Source organism: Orycteropus afer, unplaced genomic scaffold (genome assembly GCF_000298275.1).
Source record: "Orycteropus afer afer isolate SDZICR_OR568_19922 unplaced genomic scaffold, OryAfe1.0 scaffold00118, whole genome shotgun sequence".
Taxonomy (NCBI): domain Eukaryota; kingdom Metazoa; phylum Chordata; class Mammalia; order Tubulidentata; family Orycteropodidae; genus Orycteropus; species Orycteropus afer.
The window spans coordinates 4,729,074-4,748,813 of record NW_006921705.1 but is presented as its reverse complement, the minus strand read 5'-3'; the positions used below and the strand labels follow the sequence as shown (position 1 = coordinate 4,748,813).

Sequence of the window (19,740 nt, the reverse complement as noted above, 5' to 3'; positions counted from 1 at the left end):
AACAACAACAACAACCAGATGATTGGTGATTCAAACCTACCAACCACTGCTTGGAAGGATGACTGGGCAATCTATTTCCCTAAAGATTTACTGCATTGGAAACCCAACGGGGGTTGCTATGAGTCAAAATCAACTCAATAGCAGTGGGTCACTGGGTTTGATTTTTTTTTTTTTTTTTAGCTAAAGCAAGAGTCCTGATTGTCCTTCTTATGTTTTAATTAGGCTGGCCATTGTTTGAGAATGCACCACTCCCCAAGATTCCAGCAAGATTATTAGCAATTGTCTTACTCCCATGGGTTTCCTCCTCACACACTAATTCTATCATGTGATCTCCAGCATGATTTTATCACCAAGACCCTATTTTGCAACTACTGTGGAAGAAACAGAGACAGAGAAGTTGACTTACACACAGTCACTTGTATAGGGAAGTTCTTTAGACATTCTCATTTTACTCTTAGTTTTGTTAATATAACTGGAAAAAAAAAAAAAAAACTATTACCATTGGGTTGATGCTGATTCATGGTGACCCCATATATAAAGCATTGGAAATTTGTTGCTATATAATTCTTGGGAACCCCGTCAAAGACTATTATAGCTGAAATAAAACCATCAGGTGTTGGCCAGATGGAGCTAAGTGGGAAAGAGTATGGATACAATGCATTCTGCTAGATAGAGACATATGATTTCTTAAGATTCTGTTTTCTTCTGTGGTTATGGTTTTGAGTTGGTCTAAAAATTTTCTCCATAAACACTTAGAGAGAGATGAAACCTTAAAGCTGCTTCTTTCTCTATTTTCAAAAATAAATCTATGATCTGTTGTGGACATTGTTGGTTTCTGTAGTAGATAATCGAATATTGTACTTCCTTTAAATATAATACATTCTACCTCTGTATAAATGATAAAAAAGGGGCATGCAATGAAAATAATATCAATAAGAGCTAGAATTTATTGAGCATTTACTATGTGACAGGGACTGTGCCGAGCACCATATGTCTTTTATCTCATTTAATTTTAACAGTCACCAATGAAATATTCCTCCTCGGAAGGAAGGATGGGCAATCCTAGTTCCGTAGTGATACTGCCTCGGAAACCCAAGGAGGGGTCGCTATGAGTCGCGGCCGACTCGACGGCACATAACAACAACAACAACAACAACAATGAAGTATTCAGTTTACTATTGAAGAAGCTAAGATATAGAGAAGTTAAGCAACTTGCCCAAGGTCACAAGATTAGTGAGGAAGAGAAACGGAACCCGAATTTAACTTCCAGTCTGACTTCAGACAGTTTATAAACTTCTTAACCACCATGCTGTATTCTGAACCTATGATACCTGAGTGGCAGATGAAGTGTCCAGGGTAACATGCTTGCCAGTGAAAGAAAAGGGGAAATGCCATGGAGAATGGCTGAGCTTATAACAAAATGGCAGGAGAGAGCTAGAAATTTGACTGACCATACCTTTAGAAGCAAATAGTTCCAAATCTTCTGAATTGTTGCATTAGTTCATACATGTTACATAAGTGGAGTTGAAGAGTAGTCAGTAGATTTTGTATGGACTTTTACCCTAATTACTGCAGACTTCTGTCACCAATGACACCATTTAGGTGAAATGGTTTTTAGGGTAGGACAGTGTCCTCTGAAGTGTGGGGACCATGCACAACTGGAATAGATCAAACTTTATAAAAATTAATATTTTATCTTAATAGGCGTTTGAAAAAAATATGTAGTACATCAGACCTGTGATTTTTTACAATTGTTATTGTTTAGGATAAAACCATGTTGATTAAGAAAGAAAGAAGGAATGAATTTAAAGTCAAAATTCTAAAATGTTAAATATTACAGAAACTACTCAAATAAGGAGGAGTTGTGAAGTCAATGCATGGAGGCCTGAAGTTTGGAAACCACTTGTTTGGCATTAACACCCTTCAATCACTAGCTCATTCTTTTGCCAAACAGTAAGATTTTCTTCTGCAGAGAGTGGATAAGTAACTTGGAGGAATAATGCAAGAGGAGGATTAAGTCGAGAATTGATTATGTTGACACTTTATTCCATCCTCAACCCTCATTGTGTTAGGTGACAGAATTTTTAATCTACATAGCTATGACTTTAATGAAAAATGTAATTTTCTCTTTTCCCTCAGGAATACCTTTTTCCATACTTGACTTGAAGGCAACAATGTGTGTCTGGTGTATAGTGTTTCCTTTTCCTTTTTCTTCCTTAAGCATTTTATTTTCATGACCTTTGTATAATATAAATTGTCCTAGTTCCTCTTTCTTTTCTCTCAGCACTAGTATTTTGAAATTTTTAACAGTTAGTGTTGCAGGGCTGGGAAACAAACGGTCTTCTCCAATTCAGATAAGATGTTTAAAAATGAAAAGTTACCATGATATTCAATTAAATACTAGACAAGTATTCCCTTTTCATAAGAGATACCTTACTCAAATGAGAATTTCCGTGTATAAAATATGCTGGAGAAAATATACTCAGTTTTTCTTTCAGATATAAAATGATTTTAAAATTAGAATTACCATATATTTCTACTACTGCAGTAGGTATAATTTCATATATATTGACATTTTATCACAGGCTTCTACTTTTGCACTTGGGATAATTTCTGTCTTAATCTTTACCTGGTGCTTCCTTTTACTTGAGAATCTCACAAGTTACCAGTGATTAAGAGATAATGGTTGTTTTTTTTTTTTTTTTCCCATATATTTTCTAGCATTTCTTGTATGAGTCTTGGTGAGAACTTTGTTTAAATTGATAACTGATCTACATGTTTTATAAATGATCCCAACCTCCCTTATCTCACATTGAAAATGAAGCAAATATAATGGAACAGGTGACAGAATTAAAATATTGTGTTTTCCTCTCTTATTTTAGATGGGAAGGTTGAAGTTACAAAAGAAGGTGTGAAGCTGTGCACTATGGGTCCAGGAAAAGTGTTTGGGGAGTTGGCTATTCTTTATAACTGTACCCGAACAGCGACCGTCAAGAGTAAGACTTTTATATATTTAATTACTTTCAATGTTCTTTATTCCCTAGACCTGTGAAACTTTAATTAACTCACCCATGAAGCTTGCTTTTGTCCTTGCAATTTTACTAAACTACATTTTAATTTTTGCCTTGTAATACAGTTGATGGATGCATTTTCCTACTAAAGTAAAATTGTTAACAATCAATTCTTTGTAACTTAAATTTTATTATTGACTATTATGGAGATTATTCTTTTAATCATATATTAGAATTTACAGAATGATATAATTTTATAAAATAAAGTTAAACAGGAGGAAGGCTTTTCTTTTTTCTGCCTTTAAAGCCTCAGGATCATATTTAAGAATAAGATCTTATAATTTTTTCTATTTTGGGTTACATTCCCCACATTAATCCTACTTGTTCATTCAGTGGTTTAGAAAAATTGTAAGGAGAAAAGTCCTTTATCTGATTCAAAACTCATTGTGTGAGATGTATCTTGAATTCTAAAACTGCATATGAGTGTATTTTTGTCTTCAGCTGCTCATCAAGCTGTATATTATAGCATTTTTCTTTTCTACTGATTGAGCTTATTTTAAATTGGGGCAATAAAGAAGCTTGTTTGCCTAATTTTACATATATGTGTATATATGATTTCTCTAGCAACTTTCGTTGCTCAGTAGAAGCAGCTGCAAAAGATAGAATTTATTTATTTATTTTAAAATTTTCCTTCTTCCTGAGCACAGAGTGCAATGAGTATGTAACAAACAGAGCTGAATCTGAAAGTCAACAACGGCAAGTCTTTCTTCTCTTTAGTCAGTCATGGGTGTACACCATGTTTGAAAAGTCCTTCTGATACATTGTTCTGTAGATTATTTTAATCACACATTAATTAGATTTTATAGTTTAAAAAATGCTATGAGCAAGTTGACAAATTGTTTGTATCAATTACTCTTATTTATCACTGATGTTGGCCAATAGGAACAATGTCATTGACTATTTTGAATATATGTTGACTTTTTATCTCAGAAGTGTGTCATAATACTAATAACATGACATTGAAACTTGCATTGGGAAGAACTCAGGAGTGCATGGTCAGCTAGAAATTGTCCTACACGTCTTCTTGGTGAATTTACTTTTCATTTATTGAAATCAGTGTCATATTAATTGTAGTTGGAACCTTACTAGGATGGTTACTTTTTGGCATTTGATTCTTGATCTCTGAAAGCAGACTATTTTGATTGATGAACACTGTCATGTTTTTATTTAGAGTGATCATTTAATTACTCAAAGAATAACGAAACACAGTGAACCATAACAGGAGCTGCCACAACTTTAACTCACTTAAAAAAGTACCTTAACTGGGGGAGGGGGCAGTCATGACTCTATTTAAATGAAACACATTTGACTCTTCTGCTTCATTTCCATGAGAAACATACTCTTTTTGGGGGGAGAAAAAACAGCCAAGATAGCACTTTTGATCTAAACAGGATTTCTCACAATGGCATATAGCACTTTAAAGTTTGAAAATATTTCAGCCTGAGAGAATGTTGTATACTATTTATTTAGTTCTAGTTGAAACTACAAAATTTTTGATGGTCAATAGTTGATAATAATATGGTGCTTAATCTTTTGATATATTAAACTTTTATTAAGGGAATATTTTAGATCTATTTAAATGAATGCTATAACAAGATATTTTTGTAAGATGATTGTTTTGCTTTATAAAAATGAATTTTTTATTAAGTCTCTCTAAACTGGTATTTATCTATGCAGGTTTCTATTACACTCATATTTGGTAAATTTAAGTAGTCACTATACATCTGATCCAACAAAATGAATTAGGTGTTGGCGTATAAATTATAACCCTAATTATTTTAGGGACAGAACATCCATCATAAAAAAAAAGAGTTATACAGCATGTTATCTTTGAATGCAGAGTCCAAGAAAGCTCCTTTGCATGTGTGTTTGTGTTTTTTTTCCTTCATAGTGCCTAGTTAGGACATAGAGATTGTATTGAGTGAAGGCTAGGGTTGGTGGTGTACAAATAACCTCCTTGTTTATTGGGTGAAGAATAAAGAATAACACCTATTAATAACTTTTTCTTTTGAATGCTGTGTAGGAACCCTAAAGTGCGAATGATGATTATTTGTTGTTCAGGATTTTGTTGTCTTGTCTTCCCAGCTGTTCAGTGAGAGTATACTTATCACTGTGGTACTTAAGTAGCATTTTTTTCTGTATGTTTAGATTGTACTCTAAGCTTGGTCATTTTAGAATTCTGATTCTATACCAACATGGATGCTACTTTTTCTGAATGACTATATCACATAACCCCAAATACTATTTTACTCTTTATATGTGATACTTAAAAATGTCCTCAAGCTTGTTTGACTGTTGATCCAATTGTTTGTCAGGAGTCAGTGCTTCATTGACTCTGTCCCCTTCCTCTTAATGCTTATCTTGCCAGTGATGCCTATGCACAATATCTTTCCAACTGGACTATCCACTTGGTTGTAATCCCCTAAGTCTAAGGAGAATCTCTTTGCTATACAATAAGTTATCTATTCATGCTTGTTCTTTCATACCTGGACTTTTTACTCCTTTTCTCCCCAGCATCACCCACTTTCTTTTTAGGATTGAAATGCAGTTGATGATCCTCTTTCTCCCTTCTTTCTCTTTATATGAGCCTGAAAACTCTACCATTTTAATCTCACAGTAGTAACTAAATACTAGGTGGCATTCACATACTGTCCTGTGTACATGAGTTGTTCCTCATTCAAGACAGCACCTTTGTAAACTTGTATCATGTCAAATAGATGATACTATGCTCAATAAATTTAATAATTTCCTCTAAAAATGTATTCTAACATCAGTTTTTTATCTTTTAAATTTAGATGATCAAAAAATAGTACTTTTCATTTTTATGACTTTTGTTAAAGCTATAGATTAACATATGCTACAAAATATGATTATAAGTTGTTCACAGTCAAATTGAAAGAAGCACCGTGGTAGTTTGAAGGAAACTTTCCTTTTCATCTGGGAAAAATCAATTGGCATTCTCCTGAAAGTTAATAAATGTTTAGCATTTGTGATTTTTGGTAGCACTAGGAAAAATGATTTTTTAAAAGTCAAAATCATAATGACAGAGAAAGAAAATATGGTATGATACACAGAAGATCTGTATTCATAGTCTATTCTATCTTACAAATTAACACCATTGATTCTTCCCAAGGAATGAGGGCATAAACATAAAAATAGAAATAATTTATCATTATGAAAATAATTTAACAAAAAAATTGAAATTGTTAGATTGGGAACAAAAACCTAACCACTGTCCTAAGGATATGTAATGTTCTCCAATTATTTTTATTTATTTTGATATGAAAATGGCCATTTGGTTGTATTTACCTAGTCCCAAACACTCTGAATGCCATGAGAAAGAAAAAAGATTCATTTGGTATCTGTGGTTTCTACAGAATCAGACAATGTCTCCAAATTAATGTTTTACGAATTTTTCAAATTTTGTCTAAATATTTTGGCATTGCGTATTTAACAAAAAAAAAAACCTCACTGCTGTTGAGTTGGATCCGACTCATAGCTACCCCTCCTTGGGTTTCTGAGGTGATATCACTATGAAAGTAGATCGCCCAAACTTCTTTTCGAGGAGTGGCTGGTGGATTTGAACCGCCAACCTTCTCATTAGCAGTCAGATGCCTGAAGCATTGAATATAGAGCAGATAATTTAGATAACCATTGTCAAATCCCACAAGTAACAGGAATTTTAGACATGGCCATTCAATACCCCTTGCTTCCTCAGTTTGCACACCTGGAAGGAAGCCATCATGTTTTCCTAAAGTGTTACTCCTGTTGTGATTTCACTTTCACTACCTTCACAGCTAAAACAGTATCAATTTGCACTTACCCTCGGCTTCTTACTTTGTATTTAGCCCAGGGTTCTTCAAAAATCACAAATACAGAAAAGCTGAAGTTACCAGACAGCTAAAAATAGAAATGAAAAGACATTTAAATTTACAAGAAAGGGATTCATTGACACATTCTTTGTGTGGGAATTAGCAAGGACATTTGTGTTATTGTCTTGTTTTACCTGGACTTCCCTCCGTCAATTCTCACAGTTTATGCAACTACACAGGGATTTTTATGATCTTTTCATCATATGGCTCTTTGCTTTCACTTCAGTTGTACATAAACTCAAAACATCTCAAATAGCCAACTATATTTTGCCTGTAGATATTTTTGCCTGTAGATACTAAATTGAAGCCCCACTCTTCTTACTTTCAATTTCCAGTTCACAATGCCTCCAGAGCTTTGCTAATGTATTATTTATAAGATTTCCATACACATACACTACATTTTTTTTAAGAAAAGAAAAGAATAAAAATTTTCTCTCTGTGTAGGAAAATGTTTTGATATCAGGTCAAGATGGCCATCATAAAAAAATCATCTGCAAAGTGTCTATGGTGGGTGTGGAGGCTATTTTATAGATTTAACTGGGCAAAATATCTGAATAATTCTTTCTCTTTAGATTATTTGCAGAATGTATTTTTGAAGTTCTCAGTATAAAATACTACAATCCTAACACAAAATAATTTAAACAACTTATAAAAAAAATCTAACAAATTAATGAGTTTAATTATATTTGTTAATATTTTTCTGCTTTAGTTTGAATACTTCCAAGTTTTTATAGTTAGCTTTCCTAGGATATTATTGAAGGGGGAGTTGGCTATTTGAGATGTTTTACTAAGGATCATAGACATTTTAAAAACAAAGTTAAAGGGTTTTCATTTGTTGTTGTGTTGAAAATAAGCATGGGTCTGTCTATTCAGTGAAATGTTTGCACATTCCCTTGTAGCTGTCTCAAACATTACATTATCCAACTAGACTCAGAAAAGTCTGCTGACTGTCCAAAACTAAAAAAAGGTGAACAAGAAAAAAATAAAAGATTTGAGTGAAGAATTTTGAGCATGCATTTCTATAGGTGACAAATGTAATATTTATAAGGTCAATGTTTAGTGCTGTTTATTGGAAAAGGAACTAATGCCAATTTTTGTTGTTAGTAAAAAGGAATCATAGGTATTCGTATAGTGACTGTGTGTCTTGAAAATTTCTTAAGATGACTAACTCATGGAGTAAGCAGTCAGATACTTTGTAGGACATATCATTATAAAGTTATATAAAACATCGTATTTGTGAAAACTACCTACACATGTGAAAATGAAACAATGTTTTCTGCGGGTACAAACATTTACTCATATAAACAGCTTTGAGCCGGGGTTTTAATGAGCTTGAGCAGCCATGTGCTGTCATGCTCCCAGCGCCACAGCCAAAGAGCCAAGATAACTTTGCTAATGAGATGGTCTCTTTCCGCTTTCCGAGAGGCATATTAAGAAGATGCACACTTTGCTTTCTCCCAGCCTAATGCATGCTTTTTTTTTTCTTTTACCATAAATCCTAGAAGAAAGAAGAAGACATGGATTTAGGCTGATGAGGATGACTGTAAACATGACTTTGGTGACCGAGAGGTAGTCTAGAGACCCTCCAGTTGTCATCATGCAGAATAAGGAAGCAAATATGGTATCTTCAGGCAGTGTGTTGGGGAAGTTGCTACACTTGTTAAATGAGTTAATTAGACAATAGTCTTCTCAGTAAAATGGTCTCATGTTTGTCTGTTAAAGAATACTGAGATATTAGTGACATAAATCTCATGTAATCTCTGAGAAATAAATTCCTTTAATAAAGCAATCAATTCACTAGGTACCAGTAGTGCCACATAACCGATTAATATGAACAAATGCATGTATAGCAGATATTCTTTAATATCATTCTTTTATTGTTTAAGTAGATTAAAAGTGAATTTCAGAGGAGAGAAAAATGATTATTAAACTATAATTTTTTTTCTTTCATAGATTTAGCTACTTCCCCCCTTAGGCTTTGTGGGAACTTTTAAAATCAGGATTTTATCTTATTTATATTTATCTATTTCCAAACAAGATTTGAGTCAATTTGCATATTGGCTCAGCCTGCGAGCCAATCATACCTCAGCAGGACTGCTTAAGCGAAAATCGCCTCCCATAGTCAGAGAAAGGTCAAACCAAAACCTTTTTCGGTAGAGCTGATTCTTACTCATAGCACCCTATAGGACAGAGTAGAACTGTCCCATCGGGTTTCTGGGTTGTAATCTTCGTGGAAGTGGACTGCTGTATCTTTCTTCCATGGACCAGATGGTGATTAGAACCAACAACATGCAGTTTGCAGCTGAGCGCTTTTTACCACTGCTCGATCAGGGCACCTCAAAGAAAGGCAACCTTACATTTTCTTCTTAGGGTTAGATAAATTACCTCCTGCCATCCTCCCGTCTTTCCTTGCTACCTTTAATTAGTGAATCATTGAGAACCTTGAATGCTTGAATGTTCCCTTTATCTGGAGAATAGTTAGGCTTTAAATGATGGATCATTTTATTTTATTTTTGAGAGCCACAGTTAATAATAGGAGCTCTGGTAGTGTAGTGCCTAAGGCACTTGACTGCTAACCAGGAGGCTGGTGGTTCAAACCCACCAGGCATTCCCCCCCTCAGAAACCCTAGGAGGGGTCGCTATGAGTCGGGTGGGGCTTGATGGCACATAACAACTACAGCAACGACAACACAGTTAATAATAAGGAGCGCTGGTGGCATAGTGCCTAAGGCTAACTGCTAACCAGAAGGCAGGGGGTTCAAACCTCCCAGCCACTGCACAGAAACAAGACTGGGCAATCTACTTCAGTAAAGATTTATCACCTTGGAAGCCCAAAGGGCGTTACTATAAGCCAGAATGGACTCCATGGCAATGAGTTTGATTATTTTTTTTTCTTTTGGTTTTATAGTTAGTAATTAGGAGCTCTGGTGGCATGGTGCCTAAGACATTTCACTGCTAACCATCAGGTTGGAGATTCAAACCCAAGAGCAGTTCAGGAAAGAAGATGAGGCAATCTGCTTCTATAAATATTTACCACCTGGGAAACCCTATGGGAGTTGCTGTAAGTCGGACTTCAGTTGATGGCAGTGAATTTGGTTTGGAATTTTTTGCGGTTAATAATAAAGCAATGGGCAAGGAAGAATCCTTTTGAAGAAACAGTTTTCCTACAAAGATCTGCATCATAAAAATCTCCCCTAATATGTAAAGCTTGGGACACTTTTTGATATAGTGAATCTTCATGCATTCACTTAATAATTTGTGAAGAGATGTTTTTAGTATTTATTTATCATGTAGATAGTTTAAAGAAGAAAAATCAAAATAGCAACTTAGGTCAATAATGTACCTTTTGCAATTATTTCAGAAAATGGAAACTTGTTTCTTGTTCACGGGTTGTAATTAATTCTTAGTGAATGCTTCAGCAGTAACAATGAATAGTAAGAACAGGTAACATTTGAGGGCTATATGATGCACTAGGCTTTAACATTCTGGGATAGATGGTGGTGTTACTCCAATTTTATTGCAGAAGCAACTGAGACCTAGAGTGGTGAAATGACTGCCTCAGGTTATATATCTAGTTAGAGGTAGGGCAAAGAGGCTGACACTACTTGACTATGCTACTCTGTCACAAGCTTTTAAATGTTGTCTGTAGTGGTTTGTTTTGCTTTTAAAAACAAGTGCATATATTTGACTACTTCTGTTCTCCAAAAGACTCCATTTTCACAAAGAAGTAACGTAGTGCATGGCAATGTTTTACTTTTAATTTTTAACACAAGGACTCACATTTAACATATCTATTATGAAAGAATGAACCATATAACATAATAATGAGAAGGTTATAAGCTCAGATAATGACAATCAAAAGTAACTGGATCTAGTTTTTGCAATGCATTGAACTATTTGTAGACATTATCCTTCCTGACAACTGAGATGAAGTTTAATTGTCCAACAACTGACAGATTGCCAAGTTATTATATATTTCTTTTATACAATTTATTAATCAGTGCATTCCTTTAAAATAGGAATTATGAATATTTAAGCAGAAATTAAGAAACATTGAATGAAAACTAAGGGAAGAAATTATTTTTGTTATAAAGCAAGTATATCAGAATAAAAGAAAAAGTTGAGTTATGACAGACATGCTTGCCTTTGTTTCCTACTTAAATATCCTCTTTTTGCCGAGAAAACATGAACTCAGCACATCATCCATGAAGCTAGGAAAGCCCCTCTTCTTGTGGGATATCCTTTGTTGTTGGCTGGATAAATTTCTAAGTAATCAAGAAAGAAGAAAAAACCAAACTCATTGCTGTCAAGTTGGTTCTGACTCATAGCGACCCCTCCTTGGGTTTCCGAGGTGGTATCTCTGTAGAGGTAGATTGTCCAGTCTTCCTTCCGAGGAGTGGCTGGTAGGTTTGATCCGCCAGCCTTCTGGTTAGCAGTCAAATGCCTTAGGCAGTGTTTACCAAGTGTCATCCTATATATTATCTGGTGTAATTCTCAGAATACCTCAGAAGAGTAGGCTAGAGAGTTTATCCCTGATTTTCCAAAAGAGAATATGGAGGCTTAGGTCATAAAGTCTGTTAATGCTAGCTCATTAACAAATAGTACAAATTTACCCAGCAGTACTTTCAGCACTTGCATTAAGCATCCTGCCGTTTCTCCCTCCAGGAGAGTGAACCCTAAATAAGGTTCTTAATATGCCCACTATCCACATCTGATCTGTGGACTACTGGTTAGGGAACTTTGAATGTTTACTCCATTGTTTCTCAAAGTGTGGTACTTGGACCAGCCATGTGAGTGTTATTTGGGGACTTAATCAAACTGTAGTTTTAGGCTCCACCCTACAACCTACTGAATCAGAAATACTATGGGTGGAGCCCAGCAATATGTGTATAACAAGCCTTCCAGGTGATTCTATTGCACCTAAAGTTTGAGGAACACTGATCTACATCTACAGCTACTATAGATAGATGATAGATAGATAGATCGATAGATAGATACATACATACATGCATACATACACACATAATCACACACATCAAATGGTCTATATTAGTTAAAGGAAAATTACAGACACTATTATAAGTAGTTACTGTTGTTCTTGGCATCATTGTGAGTTTTTATTCTTGTTACTGTTTTTTAACTATTAAGCAGAGATATTTAAGGAAAGATGCTTTTTTTTAAAGGAGTGAATCACAGCATTGATAGAAGAGTAACAGCACTGTGCAAAGTATTAACATATTCTTTTGATGAATATTAAGGAGTAAACTTAAAAGAAAAACAGATTGAGAGGGAAGGAAAAAATTAAAAAATCATGGACCTTGTTACCAAGAATCACTCTAAAATTTATTTAATTTGATGGCTAGAGTGTTGATAGAAAAACATAACAAGAAAAAAAAAATCACTTGAACTTTTCTTTTTTTTCTTTTTCATGATCATGAGTATAGTTTGAATTTGGTGAGGACAATTGTGGATGGGAAATTTAAGACACTGGTTAAGTTGGTAGTGACTCAGTGTGGACTATTTCTCATTGATTCACTCAATCCAACCCATTGGATCAAAAGCAGGAAAGTTCCTTCATAGTCTCCCTAGGAGGGTATGAATTGAATTTCTGATGAGGGTCCAGCCTTCCTAGAGGGATTATATATCTCTTGGCTTCTGATAAGCAGAAGCTGAAAAGACATCCATGCTTCACGGTCATTGAGAAATAAATGGAATTGAGTCAGAATAGAAACCTGAGGCCTGGAGTGATGAGGGATATAGGAAAGGAAGTGAGACAGCTAATTACTGAAAGGGTGCCAGGGAATTCAGTTTTCACTAGGGATGTTATAGGATAATCCTAAAAAGTGAATATGATTTTCAGAAAGCCAGGGAGGAAAGACAGATCAAGAAATGGTCTAGGCTCAGGTAATTGAATACCAAAAACAAAACAATATCAAGTTGATTCTGACTCACAGCAGCCCTGCAGCTGTGAAGTAGATGAACAGAGCCCACTAAAGCTAAGTTGTTTTTACTATTTGTTTTCTGTGGCAGAATAGTAGCCTGCTGCCCTGATAATGGACACTTTTTACCTTCTTAGTTCCTCCTACATGTAGTAGAGCAATTTTTCATTGACTGTAACACATTGTTGCTTTCTGAGTAGGATCAAACAGTATTGTTCAATTCTTTATTTTCCTAATTGAATCTTTATTTTATTTTCCAAAGCAACATTTCATGGAGTATGCCAATGTATGAAGCATGTAAAAGCAGGCTTTTCTGGTTACAGGTACTGATTTGGGTACTTCTCTGGTATAATATGGTACAGGTCAGTTAACACATTTAAACACTATTGTTGTAGCTGAATCCAACAGTATTTTGAGTATCTAAATAATAGTAATTTTTTTGCTATCTGCTCTGCGTTGGTCACTTGACTATGTATAGTATCTCTGATCTTTACTTTAAAAAAAAAAAAAAATCCAAATCCACTTCCATAAAGTCAATTCCAACTCATAGCAACCCAATAGGACAGAGTAGAACTGCCCCAGAGCATTTCTAAGACTGTAACCTTTACCAAAACAGACTGCCACATTTTTCTTCCATGGAGCAGCTGATGGGTTCAAATGCCACACTTTCTGTTAGCAACCATTGTCTTTAACCACTGCACTGCCAGGCTTGGGTTGGTCCTGTACCTTAGAGATCAATAATGTAACTGAGCTTGAGATATGTCTCTTAAGTAACTTCCTTAAGGTGTGCAAACTTTGTCATCTATGGTTTTCAGGAAAACATTCAACTACATTATTGCAAATGTTATTTTTGGTAGTTGATAGGTGAATATCCAATTTCCAATCTGTACTGTGATTCACGAAGAATTTCTTAGATTCATACTAAATTCTTTGAACCACTTCTACACATCCTGCAGAGCAACACCAGGAGACAATATCAATCCCACACTTAAGGTATTTATAATCTGGTTGGAAAGACAGGATACAGATAGAGTCTACAGAATTCTTGGCAAATGAGACTGAGAAGATTTTTGAGGGGAGATAGAAATCACTCTGGACTGATATGGACAGGCTTTGTGAAGGTTATAAAAATTGATCTATGGCAAAATTTAAGGGTAGAGTAATTCAGGGCACGAATGTAGGGTATATTGCAGGGTTCAGATCTCCTGAAATTTATCTGCTGTGAATGTTTGGACAAATAATTTAATATTTCTGGCCCTCAGTTCTCTTACCCATAAAATGGTGAGGGACTATGGCAGAGATTAACTATGGGAATGCCTGTGAAGGGCTTAGTGCAGAGACTACAGACACAGAACACACAGCAATCACTTACCGTTTTGCTTAGTTGTGGTTATCATCACAACTGCTGTTCTAAAAGCATGATACAATTCAACAGGAAGTTGAAATCATCATTATTTGTGCAACCTGTGAAGTACTGTTCAAGAAAGCACAACCCAGTTTGAAAACCAAAGGTAGAGCAGTGTAAGAAAGGGCCAGATCCTCAATTGTGTGCCTTTCCTTTTATGACAGCTAATACGCTGTAAAGTTGGTTCAGATGCATACTGTGGAAGAACTGGTACAAGAAACACTAACATGAAAATCAGTCTACGGATAAGGGTGTAGGAGGCAGAGATTAGATATGACAACCTGGGCATTCAAATGCAATACGTCTGCATGGAGGCACACCTTTTAACTTTAGATTGTAAAACGGCATCTATCTGTATTGTCAGAGAGTCTTGTCATTACTTCCCTCCTGGAAAGGTTGTCAGAGCTTTCATAAGAAATGTTTGTATGTGTTTGAAGATGATGCCAAGTTCATCAAGGTAGACAAATAAAGAATAGATGGCTATTGGGTGTGCCTTTACATTGTCAATTTTTTAGGAAAGAACTATTTTAGACAAATGATACCTGTAGATTTTACCTTAAGGTGCAGCCTGGAAATTCCAGGGCTTCTAATGTCTAATTTGTTTGTCTTCTTTGATTGCCTGAAGAAAGACGCTTTCCCTCTTCCTTATCTACCATGTTCTTTCTGGAGAAAGATGCTGATGATGGCCATAATTCTCAGAAAAGCTGGCCCACAAAAGAACAAAAGCTCCTTATTCTCTGACCAAACTCTCCATTTTTCACCTACAATCTGAGTATAGTAATTCCTGGTTTCCTTAAAAATACATTTCCATGAATTCTGAAAATTGTTGCTATTCATTGCCTTTCATTGTCACTTAATACTCTGAGGCAGAAATACAGCAATTCAAGTGGAATTTGGCACTGACATACAGCAGATAATAGTTATTAGTATCTGCTTAAGCATAACACGTAACTGAATGAGCTACTGAAAAATTAGGAACTGGAACTCTCATCAGTGTGGAATGGTCTAATCTTTGTGCAACCAAAAATATAGCACTTGAGATTTTACTACTATTAAGATATTAAAAGCAACATTTTTGAAATGCTAAGCATCTTTTGAAACTCAAATTTTAGAGACCCAAGACATCAGGAATTAACTCCCTTTGTAATCAGGTAGATAAGTAGAAATGGAATGAGCTCTAGATGTTTGGGTACTTTTTAAAAGAGACCAAGATTCTTCCAGAGTCCTTGGTTTTAAAAGAGACTGAGACAGAGAATACTAAATAAAAGATATAATCTCTTGTTTACTCACTCTCTAGAATCTCCAGTTGATACTCTGTTATTTTCTATCAGAATGGTTCAGGCCTTGGATGACAGTAAACAATTATAAAAGCAGCAAGAACATTTTTCTGTGTAGAGTTTTCATTATTATTTCCCCTTAATCCTTACTTGAATTAATTCAACATGCCTTTTAAAAACACTTCAATCTTTCTGATCATAAATGTAATACATCCAGGAAATATATACATGTAAAAGAATGGTTAAAAAACTATTCACAACCCTGCTGTAATGGTTGTGGGGTGGTTATGTGCCATTGAGTCAATTCTTCTGTTGATAGTGATGCTATATGACAGAGTAGAACTGCCCCGTAGGGTTTTCTAGGCTGGAATCTTTATAGGAGCAGTTCTCCAGGTCTTTCTTCCATGGGGCAGCTGGGTTGGTTCTAACTATCAGCCTTTAGGTTAACATCTGAGAGCTTAATCATTTTGCTAAAATGATTAATATTTTATTTATAACCCTGCTACTCAGAAAGAACTGCTTTTACATTTTGCACTTCACACTTCTGATCCTGAACTTTCTGGCTAGTTGAGATTGTACTGATGTGCTTTTTAATGTACATGCTTAATTCCAAAAATTAATCATTTGTTTATAGTGCTCCTATGTCCTTGAGGGTTTGTTTTGGGTCAAAGTAGCTGAATTTTGTTTTCTTTTTTTTCAACTTTTCACTTCTGTGATAAAATTAGCAAGACTTTTCTTCCATGTCTGCCTTCCCTTTATGACATGTGTGGTCATTTTTTGCTGTTAAAAAATTGTTTCTTTTTGCTCTTGATATGCATATTTTCCTTGGTCCATGCAACTTGATAACTTGAATTAGAATATTAATACTTTGCATTCATGTTTCATGAATCTTTTGAATTGGAAGCTGTTATGCATGCCCTTTGTTAACAGGGATGATTAAATTGGAGTAGCAAGTAGTGTGGAGAGAATTGATGCCTCTGTAAAGATATGTTCAACAACAATGCTTAGCTAGTAGTTCAGTTGGCACAGCTCAGAGCATTTGAATTTCAGTTTTTATTCCCCAGTTTTTTGCAATGCCATTCTGGCATTCTGTTTTAGGACTTAGTGAGTAACGGATATGTTAAAATTTATAGAATAATTATGCTGATTAATTTTAATTGCTCAGGACCATTTAAATCAAATTAAGTCTTGGCAAGCTTGATTTATTGACAACCATATCATTAATGTTTGAAAGAATTGTTAAATAGGCACTAGATTTCTCTTTCAGTGGAGTTCTTAAGGTATATTAATTCATGGCACTTGGGTGAGCAAAGTTGCTCAGCTTGTGGAAAATGGTTCTCTGTTGTCATTAACGCTTAAGGAAATGTGTTAGTTAGTATATGTGGTAAACTACCCAGGAAAATTTGCCAATTTAAGATAAACTTTATAAACACAAACAAGCTGCTTCTATATACAATATTTATTTTCAAAGAGTGTTCAGTCTTATTAAGTAAGTTGTTCCATTACCATTAAGAGTATCCCTACACCTTTGATTGGTAAGTCATGCTCATTCATTTAGACTCTTCATTAGTATAACTTTATTCTTGCTTACCAGATTACAATCTGGGTTTATAATTTAAAATTCTCTCTGAGTATAATCTCCATGTCCTTTCAGAGTCCTTTAAGCATCATCTTCTGAAGGAGAATTACGATATTATAACTAAGAGCACTTCCCTTGTATCCTAAAAAAGAAAAATGATGCAAAGTTTGATCAGAAGGCCAGTGGCTAAGAGGCTTTGGAGTTGGTCATGAAAAAGCAGCTGTGAATGTTACTGTTGGTCCGATGCTATTTGGAAGCTGTAAAAAGTACATGGCCCCACGTCTGACATCCTCTAACTTCATAAGAGGAAGGTGGATAAAAGTCAACAGCCTAAGGCTGATTCCTATGAAGGGAAGGTATGACATGCCACCACCTTCCAACATTCTTGACAATATTGACACCAGCCATTCTTCCCACGGCTCTCTCTGTCCTGCTGGGTTCGATTGGTTGCAATCCCACACAAAAATCACTGACAATACTCAGGATTATCAGGTTTATTAGGAAGTAACAGATTACAATTCAGGATCAGAAACTCAGGATACAGTTCTTTGATCAGAACACTCTTTTCTCAGCCATGCCCCAGGCACACTTCTCCCTGGCCTTAGCCTCTCAGGCCTGTGGCCCATTTGCCTCTGCTCTGTTCAGAGAAGTGCTGAAAAGTTCTTTCAGCTCTGCCAGTAAGTAGCCAGAGAGGCACCCACTCCTCAGCAAGCCTTCCACCTGAAGGTACTCAGCTTTCTCAATCTGTGGGCTGGGAATCCCACAGCTCTCTCTTGTGCTGGGGTCGCTCCGTTGCTGGGATCTGCTGCCACAGTTTTGGTTTCACTGATGCTTCTGCTGCCTGCTGTCTCAGCAAAGGTTTTCAGCTCTCTCTGTCTCCAGAGTCAAGAATGTTCAGCGCGGGGATCATGGGTCCAAAGGACATGAACCATTCTGGGCACCTCTCTTTTGATGGTATGAGATCCCCCTTTCCACCTTTAGGAAGGCTCATTTTAAGCCTAACAGTCACTCAGGATGCAGTTAGTTTCTCTTGGAGCAAGGTGTAATAATAGATGTGAAATATTGCCAAACAGGAAACTCTGGCGATTCAGTGGTTGAGGGTTTTTACAATGAGGGGTCGCTATGAGTCAGGTCCGACTCGACAGCACATAACAACAACAACAGGTCCCACAGGTCACTTCTCCCTGACATGTAGCAAAATTCCAGACTCCCAGAAGCAGAGCAGTTGTTGTTTAGCATAAATTAAATTGTTTGTACAAGGAGTTTAGACCACTGTGATCACTGCAAATGAGTTCTGTTTAAACATTTTATAGGGGAAAACATTGTTATTCAAAACAAGAAAATCCTTATGTAAAACCTTGATGATGGTTAGTTCTGTGAAGAATTCCAGTGGTTTCTTTCAAATAACCAGATTCCCATTTCAGATCTTTACCCTTGGGGCTGTGGTCGACCAAGTAAATAAAAAGAAAAAGAAATGGCAACTTACCATCTAAAACATGGCTAAGAAGCTACCTCAGTTCAAGAGTGAGCCCCTCTTCATTCAGAGAATGCTGTGAGCTCTTCTGAAATCCAAGTTCCCAGATGCCAGCCATGCACCAACCTTGGAAATAGGACATTCTAAGAAGAACAGCCTTTGGCCTGCTATGTTAACTCTTTTCTGTACTTTTTCTCATCTTGATGTTTAGGTAATTTTGAAAATTGATAATCCAAGCAAATTCATATGACAAGACATTATTTTTGACCCATGAAAATGGAGGAGGAGCAGCTATAAAATAATTGCATTCCAACCTTTGTTTTTATCTTATTCTATGCATGACTCTGGAAATATCGCTGATGCTTGAAATGATAAGGTCAGAGTAGTCCTGATGAATGAGCTGACCAAACTTGCTAACGATATAGAACTTCTCTGTGATGTAGGTCACACCATGGAACAGAATTCAGTGATATTGTTTAAACATGTATTTGCCTTTGAGTGTTCTTTTATAGGGAGTAGGAAATTGCCCAGCCTGTGCTCCTTTACCACAGCCTTATTTGCTGTGTCTACATACTAAAGTTATCAGGGTCTTTATTGAATTTCAGCCATCTACACTTTCCCCTGGCCTCTCAGAAAGAACATATTTCTTTAAAATAGTTCCTTTAAATTATGATTTTTTTTAAATGTATACTCTGTTTTTAGGAGCTCTGGTAGCACAGTGCTTACAGCATCGGACTACTAACCAGAAAGTTGTTAGTTCAAACCCACCAGCCACTCTGCAGAAGCAAGACTGAGCAATCTACTTCCATAAAGATTTACCACCTTAGAAACCCAGTGGGGGTCACTATGAGTCAGAATCAACTTGAAGTTAGTGGGTTTGTTTTTTTTGGTATTTCCTGTTTTAAAAGAGAATTGATTGAGCACCTACAGTCTATCGAGAGGCACAGAGGTAACTCAGTGTAGACATGTCATCTCCCATGTTGGAGCCCCAGTTTTATTCTGGCTAGTGGGCATCATGAGCAATAGAAACTTAGGCATTTTTATGATGCTGAAAAGGTTTCAAAGAAGCTTCCAGACTGAAAGAAAGAAAGGCCTGATCATCTATTTCTGGAAATCAACCAGT

The 19,740-nt window shown here is 35.8% G+C and overlaps 1 protein-coding gene across 1 annotated transcript in view; it reads left to right on the top strand.

The window, feature by feature from the left end:
• PRKG1 (protein kinase cGMP-dependent 1) overlaps window positions 1-19,740 on the top strand; it is a 1,628,352-nt gene that overhangs the window by 541,696 nt on the left and 1,066,916 nt on the right. The window contains exon 3 of the mRNA XM_007944042.1: window positions 2,883-2,996. Within this exon, the coding sequence (XP_007942233.1) occupies window positions 2,883-2,996 (114 nt within the window). The remainder of the gene's footprint in view (window positions 1-2,882; window positions 2,997-19,740) is intronic.